At 42.5% G+C, this 21,934-nt stretch overlaps 1 protein-coding gene and 1 non-coding gene across 2 annotated transcripts; one reads left to right on the top strand and one right to left on the bottom strand.

Annotated features, from left to right (window-relative positions):
• Positions 1–800: 800 nt before the first annotated feature.
• Positions 801–20,679, bottom strand: ATP1B4 (ATPase Na+/K+ transporting family member beta 4). Its single transcript, XM_004461013.2, has 8 exons — positions 20,535–20,679; positions 16,023–16,302; positions 11,931–12,059; positions 11,566–11,670; positions 7,807–8,003; positions 7,121–7,177; positions 4,799–4,894; positions 801–4,054 (listed from the first exon to the last, which is right to left on the bottom strand). Exons 1-8 carry the CDS (start codon positions 20,595–20,597, stop codon positions 3,893–3,895), a joined length of 1,089 nt encoding a protein of 362 aa, XP_004461070.1. The 5' UTR covers positions 20,598–20,679; the 3' UTR covers positions 801–3,892.
• Positions 9,665–9,771, top strand: LOC111764760 (U6 spliceosomal RNA). Its single transcript, XR_002797288.1, has one exon. It is a non-coding gene; the product is annotated as a U6 spliceosomal RNA (small nuclear RNA).
• Positions 20,680–21,934: the final 1,255 nt, after the last annotated feature.

The raw sequence follows: 21,934 nt of genomic DNA, 5'->3' as shown, positions 1-21,934 counted from the left end.
TGGACTTTTAGTTGGGTTTGGCCAATGGAAATTACCAGGAAGCAATTGGAGGGAGGAAAGAAAATTAAGTTGGGGTATTTATTCTTCTGTTTCCCTTTCTACAAGGTCACCTTGGGCAATGTTAGGCCTTCAATAAAGTAATTCATTCCTTTCACAGCAGCCAAGTATACATGACTTATTCCTTCTGGGTTCCATGCACATATAAACGCTCAAACCTCCATCTTCTTCCTGGATAAACTCACAATGTAACTCACACTTCTGTATGATTTGGTTAAATTATGTTATCATGTTTGACTATTTTAAGAGGAAAACTGTAAGGAAAATGACCCTAGTGAAGAGCCTGAATAGTGGAAAATATATTGGGATCATGGAAACTCCTTAAATCAAACTACATCAGTCTAGCAGACCAGGGAAGCTTCTAATTTCCAAGGAAAGAAGGGCCTCTTGCTGCAGCCTAGCCTCTGAGTTGCAGTCGCCACATGGGATTTGCTCTGGGAGATGGTTCGTGGCCAGATGTGCCCTGGAGACACCTGGCTAGGCTTTCATCAAGCATCTGAAGCCTCCCAAGAAACCAGAGCATGGAGGTAGCAAAACGAAAAATGCTCAGAAATTAAACAACTTTTAGTTTCACCCCCCTGTAACTAAACTCCATGAACCAAAAAAGGCAGAAAAATAAAAAGGAAAAAAGTCTTTGACTTAATAGACTGTCAGTTGTCAAGCTTTCCACCCATATGGCTGACCAATATTCCTGTGGGAAAAATCAGTGACATAGTCTACAAAAAGGAAATCATTCATTTCTTTTTTATTTCAATTTTATTGTTGTCAACAACTCCCAAGACAATGTTAATGTTTTCCACATAAAGATCCCCAGAAAATAGATGCGTCAGAAAGGTTACTTTAGAATAATGATGATTTCAGAAGGGTATGTGAAGGGGTGAAAAATCATCATCAAGGCTAGCACGTACAAAACCGTGAAGGCATTTGGAAGTTGTATTTCTCATTAACAATCAAATAAAATCAAGTGCATTGCAACAGATGGAATACATACCAAATCCTGGTACAGTACATTATGGAGGACTATTTAAATTGATCTACTAGAAATTTATTGAACATTGGATTCTAACTAATCCTATTTTAATGACTATATTATAATATCCAGTTCTGTATAATAAAGCTATTTTTCCATGTCCTAGCTGACAACCCAAACTATCCTAGCTGACATCTGCTTTGAAACTGTGGACATGATGGATTCCAGTGAATGAGAAATACTGTATGACAAAAGATTCATAATTCCTTGTCTGTATAATAGTCAACGTACTTAACAGGATAATATATTATGTATAAAATATAGCACCAGTAGTTGACTTCCTGTGAAATGTTAACTATCTAGCTCAAATTGTCATATGTTTAAAAATGTTTGGGGATATTATTCATTGATTTTTTTAAAAAGATAGTACTTCCTGGCAAGCAGCAGCTCAGAGTAGAAAGAGCACTGGACCTGGAGTCAGATGCAATACAGGCTGTTTTCACTAAATGCTCTCTAAAATACTTTCCATACATAATGATCTATTATCTTTTACTACTGAATCTTGAGAGTTTGATGATTTTAGGTAATTTGAAAATGGTTTTAAAATTTTTGTTGCCTTTAAGAATTTTTTAGGTTAGTTTTGAACATCGAATTTGGTAAGAAAAGGAATCAAGAGGAGACAGTTTCATTGTGTTTTGTGTTTTCCACAGACCTGCAGTACTATATCTTCAATCACTCGTTAATAGCGGTCAGCCCTCCCTCTACTCTGTTGATAAGAGTTGGAAGGTGTCTGGGCAGGAGATTCCAAAGAGTAACAGCAGTCTTTCTGCCACAAAGCCGAGGGAAAACACTATCTGAGGGACTAGATGGATGTGGTGTGTTTTCCACAACTGCCTTAAATTCCGAGATTATGTAACTTAGAATTTCTTAAAAGAGTTCACTGACGTAAATGTTGCTTTTGTTTTCAGTTTTCTGTCTTCCCAACCTCATATGTGCTTACATCTCCACATCAATGTCTGTCCAATTGGAATCACAAGCCAAACTGTCCAAAACTGAACTCAATATCTTCCTCTCCAAACCTGCTTCACTCTTGTATTCCCAGTCTCGATCAACAATATCACCTGGTTCTGGTCAAGCTCAAAACCTTGGAGTCATTCTTGAACCTCCTTCCCCCTCATTTCCCATTTCTGTTTTGCCCCCCTCCAACCTACCCTTCACATTGTGGCTGCCAAAGCTCTCTTTTTAAAATGCAAATATGATCATAGCACTTCCATGCTTGAAATGCTTTAATGATTCCTTTTTAGCTACCGGATAAAATGCAATCTCCTCTTTTGGTCCCTGCCTATCTCTCTAGCCCCATCTTCTGCCACTCTCTGCCATCCCACAGAGCCCTTTACAACCCAGTTACATGAACTGTTTACAGTTACTGAAACACACCATGCTCTTTCATGATTGTAATTTTGCATATGAAATTTCCTCTGCTACATATTCTTAGCTCAAGTTAGCTACTTCTCCTCATTTTCCCATAGCATTTCTACACTCTTGTTTTATAATTCTTATCACATTATTTAGTAGTTACTTCTTACTTATTTGTCTCCACCACTAGACTGCCAGTCCCTTGTTTCAGGAGAAGGTAAACATTATAGAGGGAGTTCAGAGTCTGGATGAGGCTCTGTGGCATTTAATCTTGCTTCAGATCCTGTGACACTATTATTCTGTGATGTTCACCTTCTCTCCCTGTCCCAGCCCACCCTCTGGTAAAGGTGTTAAGAAACAGAGACATGGTCACATGGCCAAAGATAAGACACAACAGCCTGGCTGATCTACAACCTGGATAAACATCTGCCTCTAATCATTTAAGCCAACGCAAAACTGGTTAATAAACCTTGGATTTAGGGTGGCCTGGCAAGAGTTTCATTGGCAGCCTCTGGTTTCAATGCCCAGAGATGTAGCTGGGGGTCAGCACACCCATTCCTGATGGTCTCAAAGAAGACCATCAACAAACAGTCAAACTACCACTAACAAATAGCCCAAGAAGAATTATCTGGTGGAGATCTTCTTCCTTGTTTTCTCCTCTGCTTGAAGCTGAGACAAACCTATTTGCAGGAATGTTTGCCTTTGGAATCAAACACCAATCATACGCATATGATGGGTGTCCTCTCCAATAACAGTGGGCCACAACTCCCCACCAAAAAAAAAGTCACAGGGAAGGTCTTCATCTCTATCCCAGCACAGTATCCAGTTAGCGCTGCCTTCTATCCCAGTCGAAGATAACCCAGTCTTTGAATCAGTACAAGGTCACCTGTGGGAAGACTTAGGTCCATGGAGTAGGCAGCCAGTTTATCAAGCACTACTGGGTAATATAGTTCCCTAGGTATGGTGGCCTTATATGTATTCTGGGTTGGTCTGACTGGTGATTCCCAAGGAAGGACCTTGCCATGCAGCTAGAAAAAAGAGTTAATTATCATTCTGGTTGGGAGGAAACTCACCTATGAAAATAACAACCTTTTAGAATACATGATAGATTTATAATCACTATAGAAATCCTCCTTCAAGGCTATTGTGATTTATATCAATGCCTATATTTACACTACAGTGAGTCTTCTAGCAGCAAAATGGGTTTTAGTTTTAAGTGGAGGAAAAGGAAATTAATACGATCTATTTGTCATCAGGAGAGACTACCTTTAAAAAATCAAACAGTTCCCACAATGTCATTTTATACACGTCAAAAGTCAAGGAAAGATGATCTGCTGCCTTCGATGTACATCTGGCTATGTCCTGATTGAAGAAAAAGAATTCAAGTGCTGCCAGGGGTAACATGAAATAAAATAGAAACAGAACTGGTGGGAGTGGCCCCCAAAGTCCTTAGGTTTCTATGTTCAGGGTAAAGATGACCCTACCCACAAAGTGATCATTGATGACATCATTTATGATGCCTTTGCCCTTCAGTTGGCACTGCACAGGCACCGCTTGGTTCTTCACCACGTCTGTAAAGTGCATTGCCACCAGTGGAGAGGTGTAGTTAACCTGTAGGCAGGAGAACAATAAATGCTAAAGGAAGGGAGGGAAGGGTGTGGGAAAATGTGGTACTATGGAAGCAATCAGATATTCAGTGCAGGATGGGATATCCTCCACAAAGGGAACGGAGTTCAAGCCATGATGCCAAGTCACAAATGGCTAAACAACGGACATAATCTCCCTGCCCTGGGAAAGTGGGAATTACACGTTTCTCTCGTAGGTAATTGTCAGATGTCTGATTGTCCTCTGGGAGAAACAAATTCTGACTCGGTGTAATATGATTTTCTGGATATCAGACCATGAGTCAAACCAGAACTATTATCTATCAAGTCCCTATGCTGTAACTCAGACTTCACTACTCCAGGGCTTCAAACAGGGGGAACAGAGAAAGTGTAATTCCTTAGGAATAATTGAGTGCAATGGCAGTACTCTGTCTACTCCTGGCTCTGTCACTAATTAGCTGTGTGACCTTGGGCAAGTCACTTCCTCTCTCTGAAAGTCAATTTCTCCACATGTAAACTGAAGGAATTAGACCAGAGCATATCTGAGGTCACTTCCAGATCTGAAAAGGAGTGGTTGTCATAGGAAGTGATAGAGGAAGTCCCTGGTCATGGCCAGAGTCTATTTACACACACGCATGTGCACACACACACCATTATTCTGGTGTTCTCTAATTCCGATTGATCCCAGCCAGCCCTTCCTAGCTCTCTGAGCCATTTTGGACAGCAAGGACTGAAGGGAATACAGGCTTACGTGAGTCAGTTTGCCATAATAAGGGTAGTAGCGGAGGTCAAAAGAAGCCGACTCTGGGTAGTAATGGATGGATCGGATGTCGTTTTCATCACCTCTCTGTAAGTAAAAACAGGTATAGGTGGGGTTCTGAGTCACTCAGTAGATTTGAGCCTGGGCTATAGGGGCTTGTATCCCAGGTGAAATCACTGTATGACACACAGTCAGCTGCTCCAGAAAAACATGAAAGCAGGATGGGACATAGCTCAGGACAGACCTATCTCTTCCAGAGGGGTATTTCCAGAGAGAGAGAGAGAGAGATTGTGTCTTGACTTTTCAGTTCAAAGAATACTGAATAAAAGACCAGGGCTGAGGAGGACCAACTTGGTCAGGATGACTCTGCTGGCTTCTCAGGGGAGACCCAGACAAGAGAACTCTAAAAGGCTTGCAGCACTTAGTATTGCTCTGGGAAGAGGGCCCATTATTCTAGCACCTCTGCAAGGAATCAGACTGGGCCTAGCACCCAGTCTTAGGCTTTGGAGCTGAGGCAGGGGTAAGTTGGAACAGGTTTAATAAATCCAACTCCACAGTAATTTGCACATGGCAGGCTCAGTTCTACTGGAAGTCAGACCAGGTGCACAGTAACCTGATGCCTAGGGGCAAAGCCTACAATGGGTTCACCTATACTCATGTCTCTGACCACATTCTCTGTGGTGCTCAATTACGGTATGTGGAGTCAAGGGGATAAGCAAGATGGGCTCAGGTACTGGGAATGAGAAAGTAAATGAGTCTTCCTTCATCACAGCATGTCAGATAGGGGGCTGCCCATTCTGCCTATGCATTAGGCTTGCCCTAAAAAGCAGAGGTCTGGGAGCCAATTAAGACAAATAGCACATCACTACTAGTAAATTACTTATTAAGTACTTTTGTCAATATACTATAATTGCACTTAGTTTAAGCTGAGCTCTCTTTAATTTATTCTAGTCATTACCTCCCCCTGCAAGAAAAAGAGTATATGCTAAATTTCCACAAGTGGCCATGAATTTGACCGGTATTGGTTATTAGAGAAAGTATAGAACTCTTAATATTTCTTTCCTTTTTTAGAAAGGACAGTTCTCAGCAAGGTTCCATGTAAGCTGAAAAATGAGTGACTTCCACTAAGGAACTAAAAACAAGAATCTATCTAATTAATATGCTATTAAATAGTTTAAGACTGAGTTGGTCTTTATGACTAATTATATATTCTTCTAAAAAGTAATAAAATCTATTTTTCCTGAATAGACTGTGGAATGAATATACCTGTTTGTAGTCACACCTCATATTTGTGTGTATTTACACAGACATGTACATTTGAACAGAGTGAATGTCCTTTTTACCTTGTTCGCCTGACAAACACTGCCTGACCTTTCAAAACTCAGCTTCAGTGTACCTCCCAAGTGGAACTGACCTTTCCTTCTTTAATTTCCCCACTGCACCTTTCATAGCACCCATAATCCTTGATCTCCCTGATATCAGTGTCTGAGTTATATTTATCACTGTACTCCCAACACATAGCAAAGTACCTGGTGTATAATAAATGATCAATAAATGTTTGCTGAATATGGAATATTGGCTGAATAAATGCAGCCTTTGCTACTTTCTGATCTGCTGTGGTGAGGAATGGAGTTTTGGAGCTGAATTTCTAGTACTGGGAATGGGTCTCACACATTTGCCAAGAACAACTGGCCTGGGCAGGGAATGCAGTTGTCATCAAACAGGAGGAAGCTACTGCAGGTTTAAGAAGTAAACCCAAAATCTAGGGCTTATTCCTACAAAGGAACTAATTGGTACAGATGAGATAGAAGTTAATGGTCCTTCGAAGGACAGGTAATTAGCATATTAATAGAGTTCTGTTTATACTTCAGTTGTAGTCATTTGTTATTGCAATACCCAGTACCACTGGTCAGTGATGCAAAATGTGAAATTCAGTTTTAAGAGCAGGGACTAATGACTCTAAAGAAAGCTGTTTGTTTAGTTCAAAGAAATAAGTAATTAGGGCTAAAAGCAAAAGTGTAAACAGAATTCCAATTAATGACTTGGCACACTCTTGTTCCCTGTTATAGCCTTTAGCTGAGGTTCATTCTTTGGCCTTCACAGGTATGTACTAACAGACACACACATACACACAATGGATGGTTTCTAGAATTGCAAGGCCTGAAGGTGCTAAACGGAGTTCTACTTGTAAAAGAATTAACCCTTTCCTTAACCCATATCCAACCATCCATGTGTAAAGCCTTTGAAAGTGATGGATCCCCTTTTCACGTGAAACAGATGTGCTAGCAATGCTTACTCAGAAAGGTACTTTACCTGAACTTTGCAGGAAACCTTCACAGGATCTCCGAGCTCAGGACGAAAGCCTACAATCTACCAAAATAAAATTGTGGTTTTTTTTTTTAGTAAAGCAGATTTGACAGTAAAAATTGGGCTTCTTTATACCCTTGAGGTTAGTTTAGTCTATTTTGCCCCCTTGGCAATGTTGCAAAAAGCAGAAACTGCAAAACATCTTCAGAGATGTGCAGCCTAGCTTACTCCTTGTGTTTGTGCCCGATGTTCATAAACAGTAGAAATTGCAGCAAGATAACCCCAAAATACAAACAACTTTCTTGTTTCAAGAGGACCTTGCCTGGTAAGGCTCTGTCAGACCCAAGGCATGGCAGGAGAGAGGGAAAATGCATCCCTTATGATATAAGAGTAGACCCCCACACACACATACACATAACCCCCAGGTCAGTCCTGTGTTCTAAACAGCTCAGGATCCCATCCCCAACACAAGGGCATCAAGAGGCAGATTTGTGGGTGGGAGGAAAAGAAGAGAAATAGGAAAAATAGGGAGAAAAAGTTATTGCCTGGCGGGTTCTTTTGGTTGTATTACTGATGTTATCAGTAAAATGGCCAAACCTGTGATGTGTAAAGACAGAGCCCAAGAGAAATGGAGTGGCCAGAGCCCTTCTACACAGCTCACCCACTTATCAGAGTATCAAAGGCCAATATACCCGGTTCATCTTTAGGAGGATGCAGGGCTGTCCGGTAGAGTAGCCAAAAGTAGGGTCCTCCAGACCAGAGCAGTTCTTCAGGAAGGAGCGCTTAAATTGGCAGGCCTTCTTGTCCTCATCCTCATCGCCATCTTGGATGAAGTACTGCCCCGGGGGACAATCTACATTCATTTCCTCTTGAAGACTGTCATTATAACCTAAAGTATGCATGAGTGGCAAAGTGTCATATTAGCCAGGTGCTACAGAGGAAGATCATGTTTCCAGTATTCCTCCCGCCTTAGTTTCTTTTCTCCAACTTGCTTGTACTCCTCTGAAAGTTCACTCAGTTGATTCTGGACCTTGTGATCTGGGATCAGGTGCCAAAGACCCTTCATCAACAATATCTCTCCAGCCTTCCTGGCTAGCAGCCTCAGCTTACTTTGATTGCCTGCCCCCTTGCTTCTCATTACCTCAGAACTTCTGGATATCCATCTCTGGGTCATTTATTGGTCACTTTATAACTTTTCTCTATTTTCCGTTATTTCTTTTTAGATACAGTTCACTGAAAACTTGGGAGGCTGCCTTTTCTACTCCTGGGAATAGGCACATAGTAGGCAGATTTTGAAGAGGGACTGAATCATGTCAAGATATGGGTATATAAGGAGGCTAAGCTCCTGGGTTAAATCTCAACTTCAGCATAGGAATCATCTCCCTGGGAGATCATTGAGAGGCACTTGATGCAAGAGAGTGGGAAAGTGTGTTTCATGGGATGGAGGAAGGGGTAGAAGAGAAGGGGGAGGAGGGAAGAAACCAGTTCCACATTCTTTACAGAGGGATGTGCACTGCAAAATGGAAGCTCAGATTGGACAATAGAAACCAATGACAATCCCAAGGTCTTCACGGAGAGGGGAAGGGGATGGAGTCTTGGCCACTGAGGCCTGAGGCACACAGCATCAGTGTGTGTTTACATGTTACATGGAATGTAACATCCAAGTGTCCAAGGGGAAGGAGCTGAAAGTGGCTGTCTGCAAGTCGACTGTCTGGGCTACCAGATGCCATAAAACTGGGCTTTGGAAATTACTGCATGCCAAATTATTGGTAATTTGGTTCTAAATGATGGAGCCCAGTTAGCCCTGTTGGACCCAACCTTATGTATTCACAGTCCAGCTAGTTCTGTCTTTCAGGTGAGATTGTATACCTATGATCTACCAGAGGCAGATTTCCTGGATTCTCATCTAGATAGAGTGTGACTTGGGTTTGATATTATTAAGAGGCAACTGGGAATTTTAAATGTATTCTGATTATGGCTGTGATTTTATGTTGTCTCTCATAAAGTTATGTTCAGTTCAAGCTTTTGTTTTAATCTTTTTCTTTTAAGAATAAGAACTATACTCATATAGTAACTTTCTGAATAGAAGCTGCAACAACATGTTCGTTGTTTCTCTTGAGGTAGTTCCATTAAAAATAATGTGACATGGACATGACCCTGCTTGCAAAATTCCAGTCTTCATAGGAAGGAAACTGATACTCTGGGATGTCTACTATCTACAACTGGGAGCTAAAATCACAATGCTTTTCCTGTTTCCTACCCTGTCCACCCCCCACTCCCCTACCCCCCAATCAGGTCAGAATTGGTATTTCTCCATCTTCCAGCTTCTCAGGGGGTTTTCCTCGGCAGAGACCCTGGCAATATATTTGCAAAAGCTCAAAAGCATTTTGAAAAAAAAAGAAAATATTGTGTTGGCTATGATGTCCAAAATACTACTTATTTTTTTTTGCCAAAAATGGAACTAGGAACTACATGGACTTTGAAAGAATTCAGCCCCCCTCATTTCCCGTGAGGAGTCTGAAACTCAGATTTATCAAAATAACACAGGGTGTGCTCGCTTCAGCAACACATATACTAAAATTGGAATGACACAGAGAAGATTAGCATGGCCCCTGTGCAAGGATGACACACAAATTCGTGAAGTGTTCCATATTTTTATAATGGAGGCAGTGTGGAAAAAGTGTGCCAAATATATGGTATGGACCATGTTTGGTGGTAATAGTCTGATGATATTATCTCGTAATTTGTAACAACTGTTCCACCACGGTGTAGTGTGTTGGTGAAGGGGTGTTGTATGGGAATTCTACACATGTGCATGATGGTTTTGTAATTTCACAACTTCTGTAATAAAAATATATTTTAAAATAGTAATAGGGTGGGTTGGGGGAAAATACACAAAATGTAAGATATAGACTATAGTTAGTAGTAAGATTTTGACATTCTTTCATAATTTGTAACAAATGTTTCACAACAATGTAAGATGGTGGTGGTGGATTGATGTATGGGACCCCTCTATGATGTTATGCATATTTGCTTTGTAAGTTCACAGCTTTCACTATACACTTATTGTTTATGTATGTTCATGTGTGAATGACTTACTTCAATAATATTTAAACGAAGAAAATGAAAGAACTGTAAACAAATATTGAAAAAAATAACACAGGGCATTATTCATAAAGCTGAGTTTCTACCTCTTTGGTTATATGGCTGCAACATACAGTGATGTAAAGCTGTGCTTCTCAAACTTCCAAGTTAATACAAATCACCTGCCAATCTAGTTAAAATGCAGATACTGATTCAGCAGGTCTGGGGTGGAGACCTTAGATTCTGCATTTCTAACAAGCTCCCAGGTGATGCCCATGCTACTGGTCTGTGGCTCACAATTTGAGTGCAAGGGTGTCAAGAACATGGACTTGGGTTCAAACACTAGTTCTGCTGCTGCTGGAAGACTTAGGTCAAGTTAATTCCTCTTTCTGAACCTCAGCTCCTTTATTCATAAAATGAGGCAATAGAATCTACCATGCAGAGTTAAAGTTGAGTGACAAAATACTTGCATTTAAATAACACATCCTGGGATATGGTAAGAGATTGTTCTAATTCAGTGCACTATCTATTAGCCACCACTTCCCACCTCCTGTTCAGGAGGTGGCCAGGACAATTAAACAAGTCTGGCTTTTTCCCCACAAATAGTAGGTGTGACAAGTCAAACTTCACTGGGGCTTCTCTTTGATAGATGGATAAATATAGAACCTATATTCTCTGTTCAACCTTAACCAAGCTACAACCTCAGTTTCTACCACATGGAAGGCCCTCCCACAAAGCCATCCATTTGCCCTTGAAAATGTATATGATGATGTTGTAGAGAGAGGCATTTTGAAACACATGGGATGGAAATGTTAGAGTGACTGCCACCCAGAGATACATATTTTAATTCCTTTCTAGAATGCTTTTAAATAAAAATACTTGATTTCACCCTTCAAGATGGCCCATCTCCAAGAAATGAATTATCTTACCTTGAGAAAATATAGGAGGCAGGAATCTTCCAGCTCTGAAGAACTTTTTCCTTTTCTCACTACCATCTCCCCCAGAATTATCTTTTATAATTAGTTGTTGCATATATTTAACAAACCTTTATTGATCGACCTGAATGAGGCCGGGCCTTAGCTCGATGCTACTGGGTGTTCAGAAAGAGAAAAGATGTTCTCTGGGCACAAAAGCTTATAGTCTTCCTGGGGAATTGGCTTGTATGGTTTCAAGGCAACATACAACCACAAACTATAGCAACTTCAATTGTATTCAATTGTATCTACAGGTGTTGAGGGGATGCAAGGTAAGGGAAGACCATGATGGGCTTGGGTTAGGGAGAGTGCGATTACTGGGCCAGGTTAATTTTGAATTCCCACCCATCACCTTTTGAAAGAACTTTCCGCCATTCAGAGGAACTTACTTACCCTGGAGAAAACCATTTAGGCTAATCACATAATGCTGCCAAGTGTCAGGTTCAGAAACGTTGAAGTTGAAGTTAAGGCTATGGGCGAAGGGTCTGATCATAACTCCTGGCAATGAAAACAGGTTTCGGATATATTAACCCATTCTTGGGATAATTTTTTTGTATTGATTCCCATGAAACCATTTCCCTCTAGGCAATCCAAATGAAAAGAACCATAATTTGCCAAGTACCATTTTACTTTTACTCTTAATAATTGAATCCCTAAGTCATTACCCAGAAGAGCCAAAGTTAATTGAGGCTGAACATGCCGTGCAGGCAGATTTCTGTCCAGCAAGCTCTGACAATGCAGGACATTTGGGCACTCACCAGGAGGCTTCACCCTCTCAGTGAAAGTTGGCATGTAAGGACTGATGGTCAGAAATAGCATGTACACGCAGAGGGTGATCACAGCAGCCAGGGATGCATAGAAGAAGAAGTAAATGACCAAGATCAGGCCTGCAGAGGAATCAAAGATCAGAGTGGTCAGTGCTTGCCAAATCGCCCTGCCTCCCCCACCCTAGCACTTGAACTCTTGAACCCAAACCAACCCAAACACGTGAGATGGCTTTTTTTATTCCCCAGATTCAGTATGTCCTTGCTCATTCAGATTTCTCCAATTTGAAATCCATGAGAATTGTGTCAGGGGTCTTGTTGCAGTTTACCTTTACAGCATCTTCGATGGAAGGGCTTGCTGAGCAAATGATGACCATGAACAAGATTACAGGGGAGTGAAGTTTAAAGTACTGCAGAGGGTGAATTGCTTGCGAGTCCTCTGGGCAACGGTTGATGTCCTAAGTACAAATCATTCTTCGCTATTCATTAAAGCAGGTGCCCTGAAGAGCCCTAGCAGCTTGGTTCTGGTGATTACAAGTATTTGCAAGTGATGAAAACAGCATTTCTTTCCACATAGTCTATAATTCAAACTTTTGATTAATTTCCACTGGACTTGCCTCTAATCAAGGCAGAGTGAGGTTTGACCCTACTTATTTCAGATCCCATTCATCTTTGGCAAAAGTTTAAGTGGCTCTGCTTTTCAAAAGGAACACTGACGCAAGGCAGGGAAGGGAGGAGGAGGAAACTGTATTTATTTGTGGCTACTCGCTACTTGTGAGCTTGGGTAAGTTATAGAGCCTCTCTACACCTCCAGTTCCTCATATCTCATAGGTAAAATGGGAATAAGTTTAGCACTTACCTCATATCCTTATCTGTATCCCTAACAGTATCTGAAATTCAGCCTTTTTATTACATCCCCTGACTATACCACTTCCTAGCTGTGTAATCTCGAACATGCTCTCTTGGCCTCAATTTCCTCATCTGTAAAATGATGACAATAATAGTACTTATTTTTTAGATTTGAATAATGCATATAAACAGCATCACAGAGCCTGGCAGATAATGAGTGCCCTATAAGTGGCAGTCGTCATCACCATTATTATTAATATTATTATCCCTACAGGTCTAGAGGCAAGGTTGTGTGAAGTCCCCCTCTGTGGGCTGTAGATTTGCCCTGTGATTAGACAGCACAGAGTGAGGTGAGTGACCATGAGATTGCTGCTGAGAAGCTCTTTTCAAGTTCTCCTTGGGGCCCCATCAGGTGATAATACCTGACTCCTGCTCACCACAGTGACATGGTGTCAGAACTATGGATTTAAACTGAATGGTGATCCAGAAACTGGAACAAACTATATAACTTTACTGTATCTAAAATTGAATCCAAATGTTAATTTTAAAAATTGAACCATAGACCAAATACAGTTAAACAAATAAAAAATGGAGTGACTGGGAGGGTAGAAATCCTTAGGTAATCCAACTGGAAATGGAACTGTCCCTTTATGCTTTTTATGATGAACTAAAGTAGAACAGGAACATGAGCATATTGATTCAGTTGGAGTCCCTGGAGAAGAAGCAACAGGGCCTATGAGCCTGTGATATTTAGCTACTGCCCACTAGCATCCTAATAGGATGTGTCCTGTGCCTCCTCCTCCATTCCTCCACCCCCATCCCCATGCTGGGAATGGACTAACAGCTGGAGCCATCCTGGGGGACTAGGAAACTCTGTTTCATGAGGAAACAATGGAATATGAGCACATTTCCTTGGCAAGACCTTCCTTCTTGCCCAGGATGTCTGGCCAGAAAGCTGTAGATGTGAGAATGGCACTAGCCTCCCCCAGGAGAGAGTGCCCAAGAATCTGTGATGGACTAACTACCTCATCCACCTCCTCCTTAAGCAAAACCTAGCACCATCTGCATCTGAACCCATTGATCCCTCCAACACTTTCTGCTCCAGACGTTCAAGATTTATTTGTATCCCTTCCTTACATCATCCAGGGTTTCCTCCTACAATGGCCCACCCAGACTTGGAGAAACCACTAGGTACATATGCTCCCAACTCTTCACTCCTCCCACCAAAGTACCCCATCAGGTCCTGGAGCCCTACCCACCAGGGCCCTATTCATTGCTAGGGTTTGGTATGGTGTCCTGGCAGGAGAATGAACTTTAGTGTCCATCCAACTGGGTTTGAATACCAGCACTGCCACTAATTAACTACTAGACTTTAGACAAGTTACTTACCCTCTCTAAGCCTCAGTTTCTGCATCTGTAAAATGGGGGCAATAATATTACTACTTCACACAGTTCTTGTCAGCATCCAATAAAATAACATATAGACCCTAAGAATAGGGGTTGCCCAGCTACCAAAGGGAAAGCCAGAGTATAATAACAGACTGGATAAGTATGTTGGACATGTCAATGTCCAGGCTAGGACAGGGTTAGTAAGTGCCCACCTGGAAACCTCAGGCAAGAAGGGAGCAAGGCATGTGCTAGGTGACCTAGGTGTTAACACTATTATTTGCCTTTTGCCCAGGGGGGTTGCCCAACAGAAAAAAAGCCTGAATTCCTGGACTCTCTTTAAACCCACTATCTAGTGGCCTGGCCATGTCCCACTATCATATCCTATCTGAGTACTGAACCCTTCCCCCTCATCCCCACTTATTGGCCTGTGGCTTGTCCTTCACAAGAGCAATTCAGATCAGCTTATCTGCTTAAGTTCTAATGGCTGGCTTTTTAAGGGTTAATGTATGGCTCCCACTCCCAGAATCACACTTGCATTTTCACAGGGCAGGATTTTCTAGTCTGTATGCAAGGGAGAAACAGCTGTGCCCTCTCTGGGGCCCCAGTGGGTGTACAGCATATCTCTGCGGCTTCCAGAATGTCGGAATGTCCCTTGAATGGTACGTTTGTTCCAGTTGAGAATTCAAGGGACGTGCAGGAGTGGGACTAGGAACTGAGGAGTGGTGAAGGGAGGTGGGTGTTGCTCAGAGCCTCACACCTGCTATTCCTAATTCCAGGAAGCAGGCCTGGCTCTTTCACCCTGACTGAGCTGAACTAGAAACACAAACCACAGGGAGAAAATTTTCAGCCAGTAACTTCAGCAGCTTAGAGCCTTGGTACTAGGGAACTCTTATTTCATCCATGGCATCCTCTATCTTTTTCATTCTCCTGCAGATTAACTGAGTTCCAAACCAGCAGCTGCTCTTTTTTTCTGGGCTTTATGGAGAGAGTGACAAGTGTGAATTTTACCATGGGATAAATCTGTGGAGAAGGCTCAGTGTTAATAGTTTAAGAAGTGTGTAGGACCCTGGGAGGGGCGTGCAGGGGAAGTTGTGAAGTAACAGTGGTGGCAGCATGTGGTACAAAGAGGAAATGCTAAGGAATACAATTCTACCATTGATCAAGCAATACAGAGGCTCAACCTTAGTCTATAGTAATTATTCCCTTAAATCTAATTCCTCTGTGTCCCCCACCAGAGAGTGAAGCCCCCACAAACTGGGGCTAAGGGTGGGCCTCCTGGCTCTCCTTCTCTGACATTACTAGATAAAGTACTGAAGTTTTATAAACCCTTGGTCAAGTTAGCAAAACCTTGATTGTCATAGCCTAGAAATAATCTTCTATATAATACTTTCAACATTACAATTTTATCGTCTTGCTGGAGCCTCACACTGATCCTGTGAGAGAAGCAAGGCAGGGACTATTTCTCTCCTTTGGTAGGTGAGGAAACGGAACTTCAGAGAGGGTAAATGACAAAGCCCAAGTTCATGAAGATAGAAAGTGACAGGGCTGGGGACTTTTAAAAAATCCTGTACTTTTCCCACTTGCTCTCACTGCCTCCCTGTATTGCAAGTGATATTGGGTCCAGTGGATTGCAGCCACATAATCAAGTCTTGATTTGACTTGACACTTGGAGTCTGTTCTGATGGGATCTGCCCACCATCTAGCCATTTCCCTAGGTATTGGTCCTTTTAAATGAAATGTCAAGAGTAGTTTGCAGACAAACCCATCCAGCATATGGTAAAGGAGCACAGGACACCAAGCCAAAAGCAAAGGACACCCGACTGGGCCACTGGGATGACTGGGACTTACTCCAACTCTGACCTGTTCGGGCCAGAGACATCCTTTTCTCCGGATCCCACAGGTATTCGTTCATGATCTGCAATTTCTGCCACCAAGCTGAAATGCCTGTTGGCTGACTGTCACCCTCTTCCTCTTCCTTTTCCTCCTCTTCTTTCTCCTTCTCTTCCTCCTTCTCCTTCTCTTCTACCGCCTTCTCCTCCAAGTCAGGTACCATCCTCACCTGAACTTCTTCCTCTGCTTCTTCCTCTTCATCTGCTAAGTAATTCTGGTTCACTTCATCCTGATCATCCTGGAACAGTGGCAAAACACAACCCCCTTTTTGAAAAACAAATGTTCAGTGGCACACCCCACCAGCCAAAAGTAAATGGAAACCGACTCAATATTTGGAGACATTTCAAATTTCCACTTCTCCATAAACATACCCGTTGTTACAAGAGACAGGTTTTCTTTCTCCCTGTTCTTTTGGGGGGGGGGCCAATATGCTTTCTCTGTTCTCTTTTGACTCTGTTAAACCTTGTGCTTAACTTCAAATGGCTTGTCAAGGTAGAGCTGTACTCAAGTCTGGAGGATGGAGTAGTCTTGGTTGTGTCCATGACGGCAAATTCCCAGTCCAAGCTGGCTTAATCCTAACACCCAGTACACTTTCAGCTCCCCACCCTCACTACTCCACATTGCATCTAAAAGCAGCCTGGGTGAGACATCAGGAGGAGAGACAAGCTGTTGTACCCCTCCTTAAAACTTAGTCTGCCTTCTCAACAGAAGCAAGAGATGGGGGATTGTTTGCTACTTCACTGCCTTTTGCCCTAGCTGGAAACTATTTCTACCTTAAGCCACTTGGACAGCTAGTTGGACTGAGGCCCCAAATGATACTTCTTTAGTCCCCCTGTTGTACCTAGGTAAAAAGCTGGCCATATAATAGGTGCTCAGCAAATACTTGATGATTAACTGATTGTAGCCATTACTTGAGATTGAAGCTGAAATTGTCTCTGAGAGGTTATAAGAATATTTACAGAGAGAGAAAGAGAGACTCAAACTTCACCAAGTGGTATTTCAAATTTCTCCCAGCTCCAGGCTGGAGAATTGGATCTTTGCTCTTTGGGGGTCTGCCAAGTTTCACTGCAGCAGCACAAAATGAAGCCACCCTCCCTCCTCTCTGCTGTCCAAGTCTGAAGAGTGGCAGGGCCTCTGCACCTGTTGGGGGTTGGATGTATCAAATGATAGGGGCCAGTGGCCCCATGTTGCCCCCTCCCTGCTTGATTCTTCAAAGGCCACTTAGAGGGCACTCAACCTAAAATACTGCCTTTGGTGGGGTATTCAGCAAACTGGATTGTTCAGAATCAGTAAAAGTGGTACAGAATGACAAGGCTTTGCTCTTAGTCTTCAGTCTGCCCAGCATTATCAAGCCCTTGATTAGAAGCACTATTGAATTGTTCCCTAACTTTGTTCAGATGTACAGATTTATATCACACACCATATCAGAACTGACAGGGTCTTTCACAATTTGCTTGTCCAACTGAGGCCCAGAGAAGGTATAGTCATGCAACAAGTTCACGACAGAGTTGAAAGTCTCAGAATCTATGTCTCTTGAAACCCTGGACAATGCAGTTTCTCCTCTATCACATTGAGGCATTGAGTGTAAGTGCCTACAGGTAGTTTAGCAGAAGTATGAAGCACAAAAGTGTGTTAGGCTCTGTGTTCCCAAGAGATTGTAGGTGCTTACAACTAAGGAGTTCTGTATCTGCCATGGACTCAGTGTAAGGCTTAGGAGAATAAACCCCATTACTCAATGTTGACTAGATTGATAAATGTTCTTAAATCTCCTTCACTTGTGTATGAACGTATGTACACTTTTTAAAAAAGATTTATTTATTTATTTCTCTCCCCTTCCCCCCCCTCCCAGTTGTCTGCTCTCTGTGTCCATTTGCTGTGTGTTCTTCTGTGGCCGCTTCTATCCTTATCAGCGGCATGGGAATCTGTGTTTCTTTTTGTTGCGTCATCTTGTTGTGTCAGTTCTCCGTGTGTGCAGCACCATTCTTGGATAGGCTGCACTTTCTTTCACACTGGGTGGCTCTCCTTACGGGGCACACTCCTTGCGCGTGGGGCTCCCCTATGCAGGGGACACCACTACGCGGGGGACACTCCTGCGTGGCACAGCACTCCTTGCGCACATCAGCACTGCACATAGGCCAGTTCCACACGGGTCAAGGAGGCCTGGGGTTTGAACTGTGGACCTCCCCTGTGGTAGGCAGACACCCTATCCATTGGGCCAAGTCTGCTTCCTGCATATGTACACTTTTGACCTCCCAAACTATATTCTGAATGCCCAGGGGACAGGGTCTATGTTTTGTACCTCCTTGGTGGACATGCACAATATGAAGCCCACAGCTAAGTACCCAGTGGGTACTAACCAAATGTAAAGGATAACTGCTTGACTTAAAGCTTCTGAATCAGGATGCTCTCTCTCTCTCACAGAGCTTTTCACTCTAACCTCAGCAGTCAGGTGGCTTGTAGGGTATAGTCATCTTGATGCCCCCCCATAGACTTTACTGCAATGGAGAATCTCAGAAAACATTCCATTGTGGAGGAATTTACACTTCCTTTTTATTTTCTGAAAAACAACTTTTTCTCTCTGCTGCCCAGGCCCTCCTGCCACCTCTGCTCCATGGAGGAAGAAGCTGGCCTTGGCCCTAGTCTGATCTTATTTGTAGAAATGGGTTCTCATGATAATCCCATTAAAGACGGCTTGTCATTAAAGCCTTGCCCTCCTGGCAATTTCTCCACAGTGTTCACACTGCCTGAACCTTACTTCAGGAACCTCAAATACCTTTTACCCTCTCCCTAGGTACAGGGGGCCTCATGTTGTACCTTCCTAAAAAGTTCCTTGTCCAGTAGGGAATTCTATGGTAACAAGAAGGTTTACCCCTAGAGTTTTGTTTTTTGTCAGTTTCCTAAAGTGGCACTGTCCTCATGTGATAGTATATGTGAGTATGAGGGGATATGGATGTAGTGGGTGTGTGCTGGGGCCATCTTGTTGCCCTAAAAGGGAAGAGTCAGCAGGACAGAAGGTGACTCCATTTTGAGCAATATAAATATATAAATACATAAACAAATAATATGACTCAAAGGATAAATTTGTGCCCTGCATTGAGTATCATCCTGTAAACATTCTATTGGTTGGTTAAGTTTAAAAGATAAATTAGCACATGATTATTCACTGCATCAAATAATTTCTTTTTAATTTGCTTAAGTATTCCCTATAAAGAGCAAGGTCCCTTGTTGCAAGTAAAATCCAAACCAATTGACAATTGGAATTATATACAACACTTCAGCAACATTCCATAGAAAAGAAACCAAGTAAGGAATAGTTATATGCCCACAAATTGTGAATGCTTTGAGAGCTGTAAGAGGCTTTGGGGAATGTCAAAAGAAATATTCTACAAATTATGGCTAGAAAACTAAGAGAAGTCCTTTGTAAGTTGAAATGGAGTTAGAAGAATTCATGTTTTCATTTCTTGGCTGTTCACAGTCTTCACTTAACTCCCTGGCTATGTAAGTAGCTATTTCCAAGGAAAAATGGATTAGGCTTTGTTTCCTCCTGGAACTCAGGTCACAGTCATCTTTGGGGAAGATATCAGAACCCTTCCCCACCAAAGGACTATGTTTGGCATATATTAACGATTTATAGCCAAGTATATGCAAAGAAACTTTTGGATAAAGAAATTTGTAATGCACCCTAGAAATTATGATACCAGATGTGTGAGTTTATGTGTTGTTGTTGCTGTGTTGTTGTGTTGGGTGGTGTGGAGTGGCAGGCAGGTGGCAAAAGGTGATGGTGGATCAGGGGGTTAAGAGGTAGCATATTACACAATATAATGGAAAGAGCACAAGATCAGAAGTGGGGAGGAGACTTGCATTCTCATTTTGGCTTCTCCATTAACTTGTGAGTTACTCCCAGACTCTGAGCCCCAGCAGCCTCCTTTACATAATGAGGAGTTCTGGAAAGACGATCTCTAAGATTCCTCTCAGCTTTTTTTATAGAGGAGTCTATGATTTTAGCTATAGTCTGGAATTTATGCTTTAGAAAAAGAGCAGCTGGGTTCCTAAGAAGCCTCTACCCAAAAGGATTGAGACAGCTGGTTAGGCAGTGCCTTTCATCTTCCCCTCCTCTTCTCTCCTGGTTAAATTTCTTGTTATCAGAACGAAACCCCTACACCCAAACAACAAAAGGTCTGTTCAAATTCTGGACTCTTGAGAAAAAAATTTTAGAAGGCCTCTTATTCTCTGGCACCCTACGCTTTCCTTATTTTAGTTCCACAGATAAAGGAGCTTCCTCCATCCCTCCAGCAATTTGGGGTGCCCTAGGAGCTGGGAGTCACTGCTCCCTCTTGGATCCCTGGGCTTCCTTAAACTTCACTGCTCCTGCTCAGCCCTAGGACAAATAGCCATAAACCCAGGCCTACACAGCCCCCAAACCACCCCACTAGAAAGAGACAGCAAAATATTCTGTTCCCTGGGACTCACAAGTACGTAGCGATAACCATGAGGAAAGGCAGGAGCCCTTCTGGACCGGAGTTGTCTTCTCATGGCTGTTCAGTGGGCAAAGACACGGCAGAGGCAGGCGAGTGGGTAAAAGTTCCAGAGCTTCTGCTGGTACAGGGGACACTGGCTGCTGGGGACACTTGGTGACTAGTAAAAGTGAACCCTCCTGGCATGAGCCCTTCCCCAAAATAATCTAACATGCCCTTCTCTCATTGGTTGGCCCCTTCCCCGAATCAAGGGAAAGCCCTTATGGAAAAGCAAGCTCATCATTACAGGGAAGGGGAGATATTCTAGGTCACGAGGATGAGCGACTCGCCTCCCCCCCGCCCCCCCTTCATGTCTCTTCCCACCCCTTGCCCTTCTCCAGCGCCTGAGAAATAATGGGCCCAATGGAAATCTTAAGTCGTGTACTCTATTGAGAGTTGGATATCAGTGTGTTTGGGAGGTGGGGCATGGGTGGGAGTTGGGGATTAGGGGAGATGGCCAAGAATAACTTTCTTTTTTCATAAGGCTGATCTCATGCAAAAGGATCCAATGTGTCAGGAAAAATTCCCTTTGCTCTGCCCCCACATGCACATATCAAGCCACCTGCAATATTCTTTATTTTGTCAATCCATAAGCCCCTTCAAAGGTGGATTATGCTTTCTGACTTTAGAGGCCACCCCCCCTTTTAGCCCACCCCACCCCAAAGAGGGTCTTGGACATAAAGAATCCTTTTCTAGCCCACATGTCAGAGTGGCCCCATCAGTGACTGCCCTCTCATACCACACACACACACACACACACCCCTTGGAATCCTGGCCAAATTTCTGTAGCGGTTTAGATCTATATTTATCACTTAGCATCATGGCAGGGAACAAGCCAGAACTTTGCAGTGTCAGTTTCCCAGACATATATAACTCTTGAAACCAATGTGGAATCTAACAAGAGAAAAATTAGTAGAAACGGCCAAGAACATTGCATAGCAGTTTTGGTCTGTTTGGTCCACCCCACTGGAGACTGGGTGGTCAAGGGGTCTGGGTAGAGTTTGTAATCCTTCTTTCACAAATTACCCCCTCTTATATTGAGGTGACTGGGAATGTAGCAGATACTGAGATTCTACACATAGTCATAACAAAAAAAAAATCACAATAGTTTAGACAGATTTATTCATAATGCCAAATCCATTCTGATGAAAACTTCATCAGTTGTGCTTAATTTTAAATAAGGACTCCATTAACTGGAAAGTTACTAATCAGGACTCTTCCTTAACAAAATCTTTCCCCATACCTTTCCTTGAAGAGAAAGAGGGCATTTACAGAAAAAGAAACTCATTCCTCTCTTTGGTTCTAATAAAAAGCAAAATATATTTCAGGGGATAACCTGGTCTCAGTAGATATCTT

Source organism: Dasypus novemcinctus, chromosome X, assembly GCF_030445035.2.
Source record: "Dasypus novemcinctus isolate mDasNov1 chromosome X, mDasNov1.1.hap2, whole genome shotgun sequence".
NCBI lineage: Eukaryota > Metazoa > Chordata > Mammalia > Cingulata > Dasypodidae > Dasypus > Dasypus novemcinctus.
The sequence above is the reverse complement of the archived record's forward strand: the minus strand, read 5'-3'. Positions and strand labels throughout refer to the sequence as shown.

Excerpts from the sequence above, each read along its gene's own strand:
- ATP1B4 (XM_004461013.2), bottom strand. The coding sequence starts at position 20,597 with ATGAGAAGACAACTCCGGTCCAGAAGGGCTCCTGCCTTTCCTCATGGT. Across the intron at positions 16,303-20,534 it reads ATGGTTATCGCTACGTACTT|GATGATCAGGATGAAGTGAA; the intron begins GTGAGTCCCAGG and ends CCACTGTTCCAG. Across the intron at positions 8,004-11,565 it reads CCTAAATGGTTTTCTCCAGG|GTTATAATGACAGTCTTCAA; the intron begins GTAAGTAAGTTC and ends TGCATACTTTAG.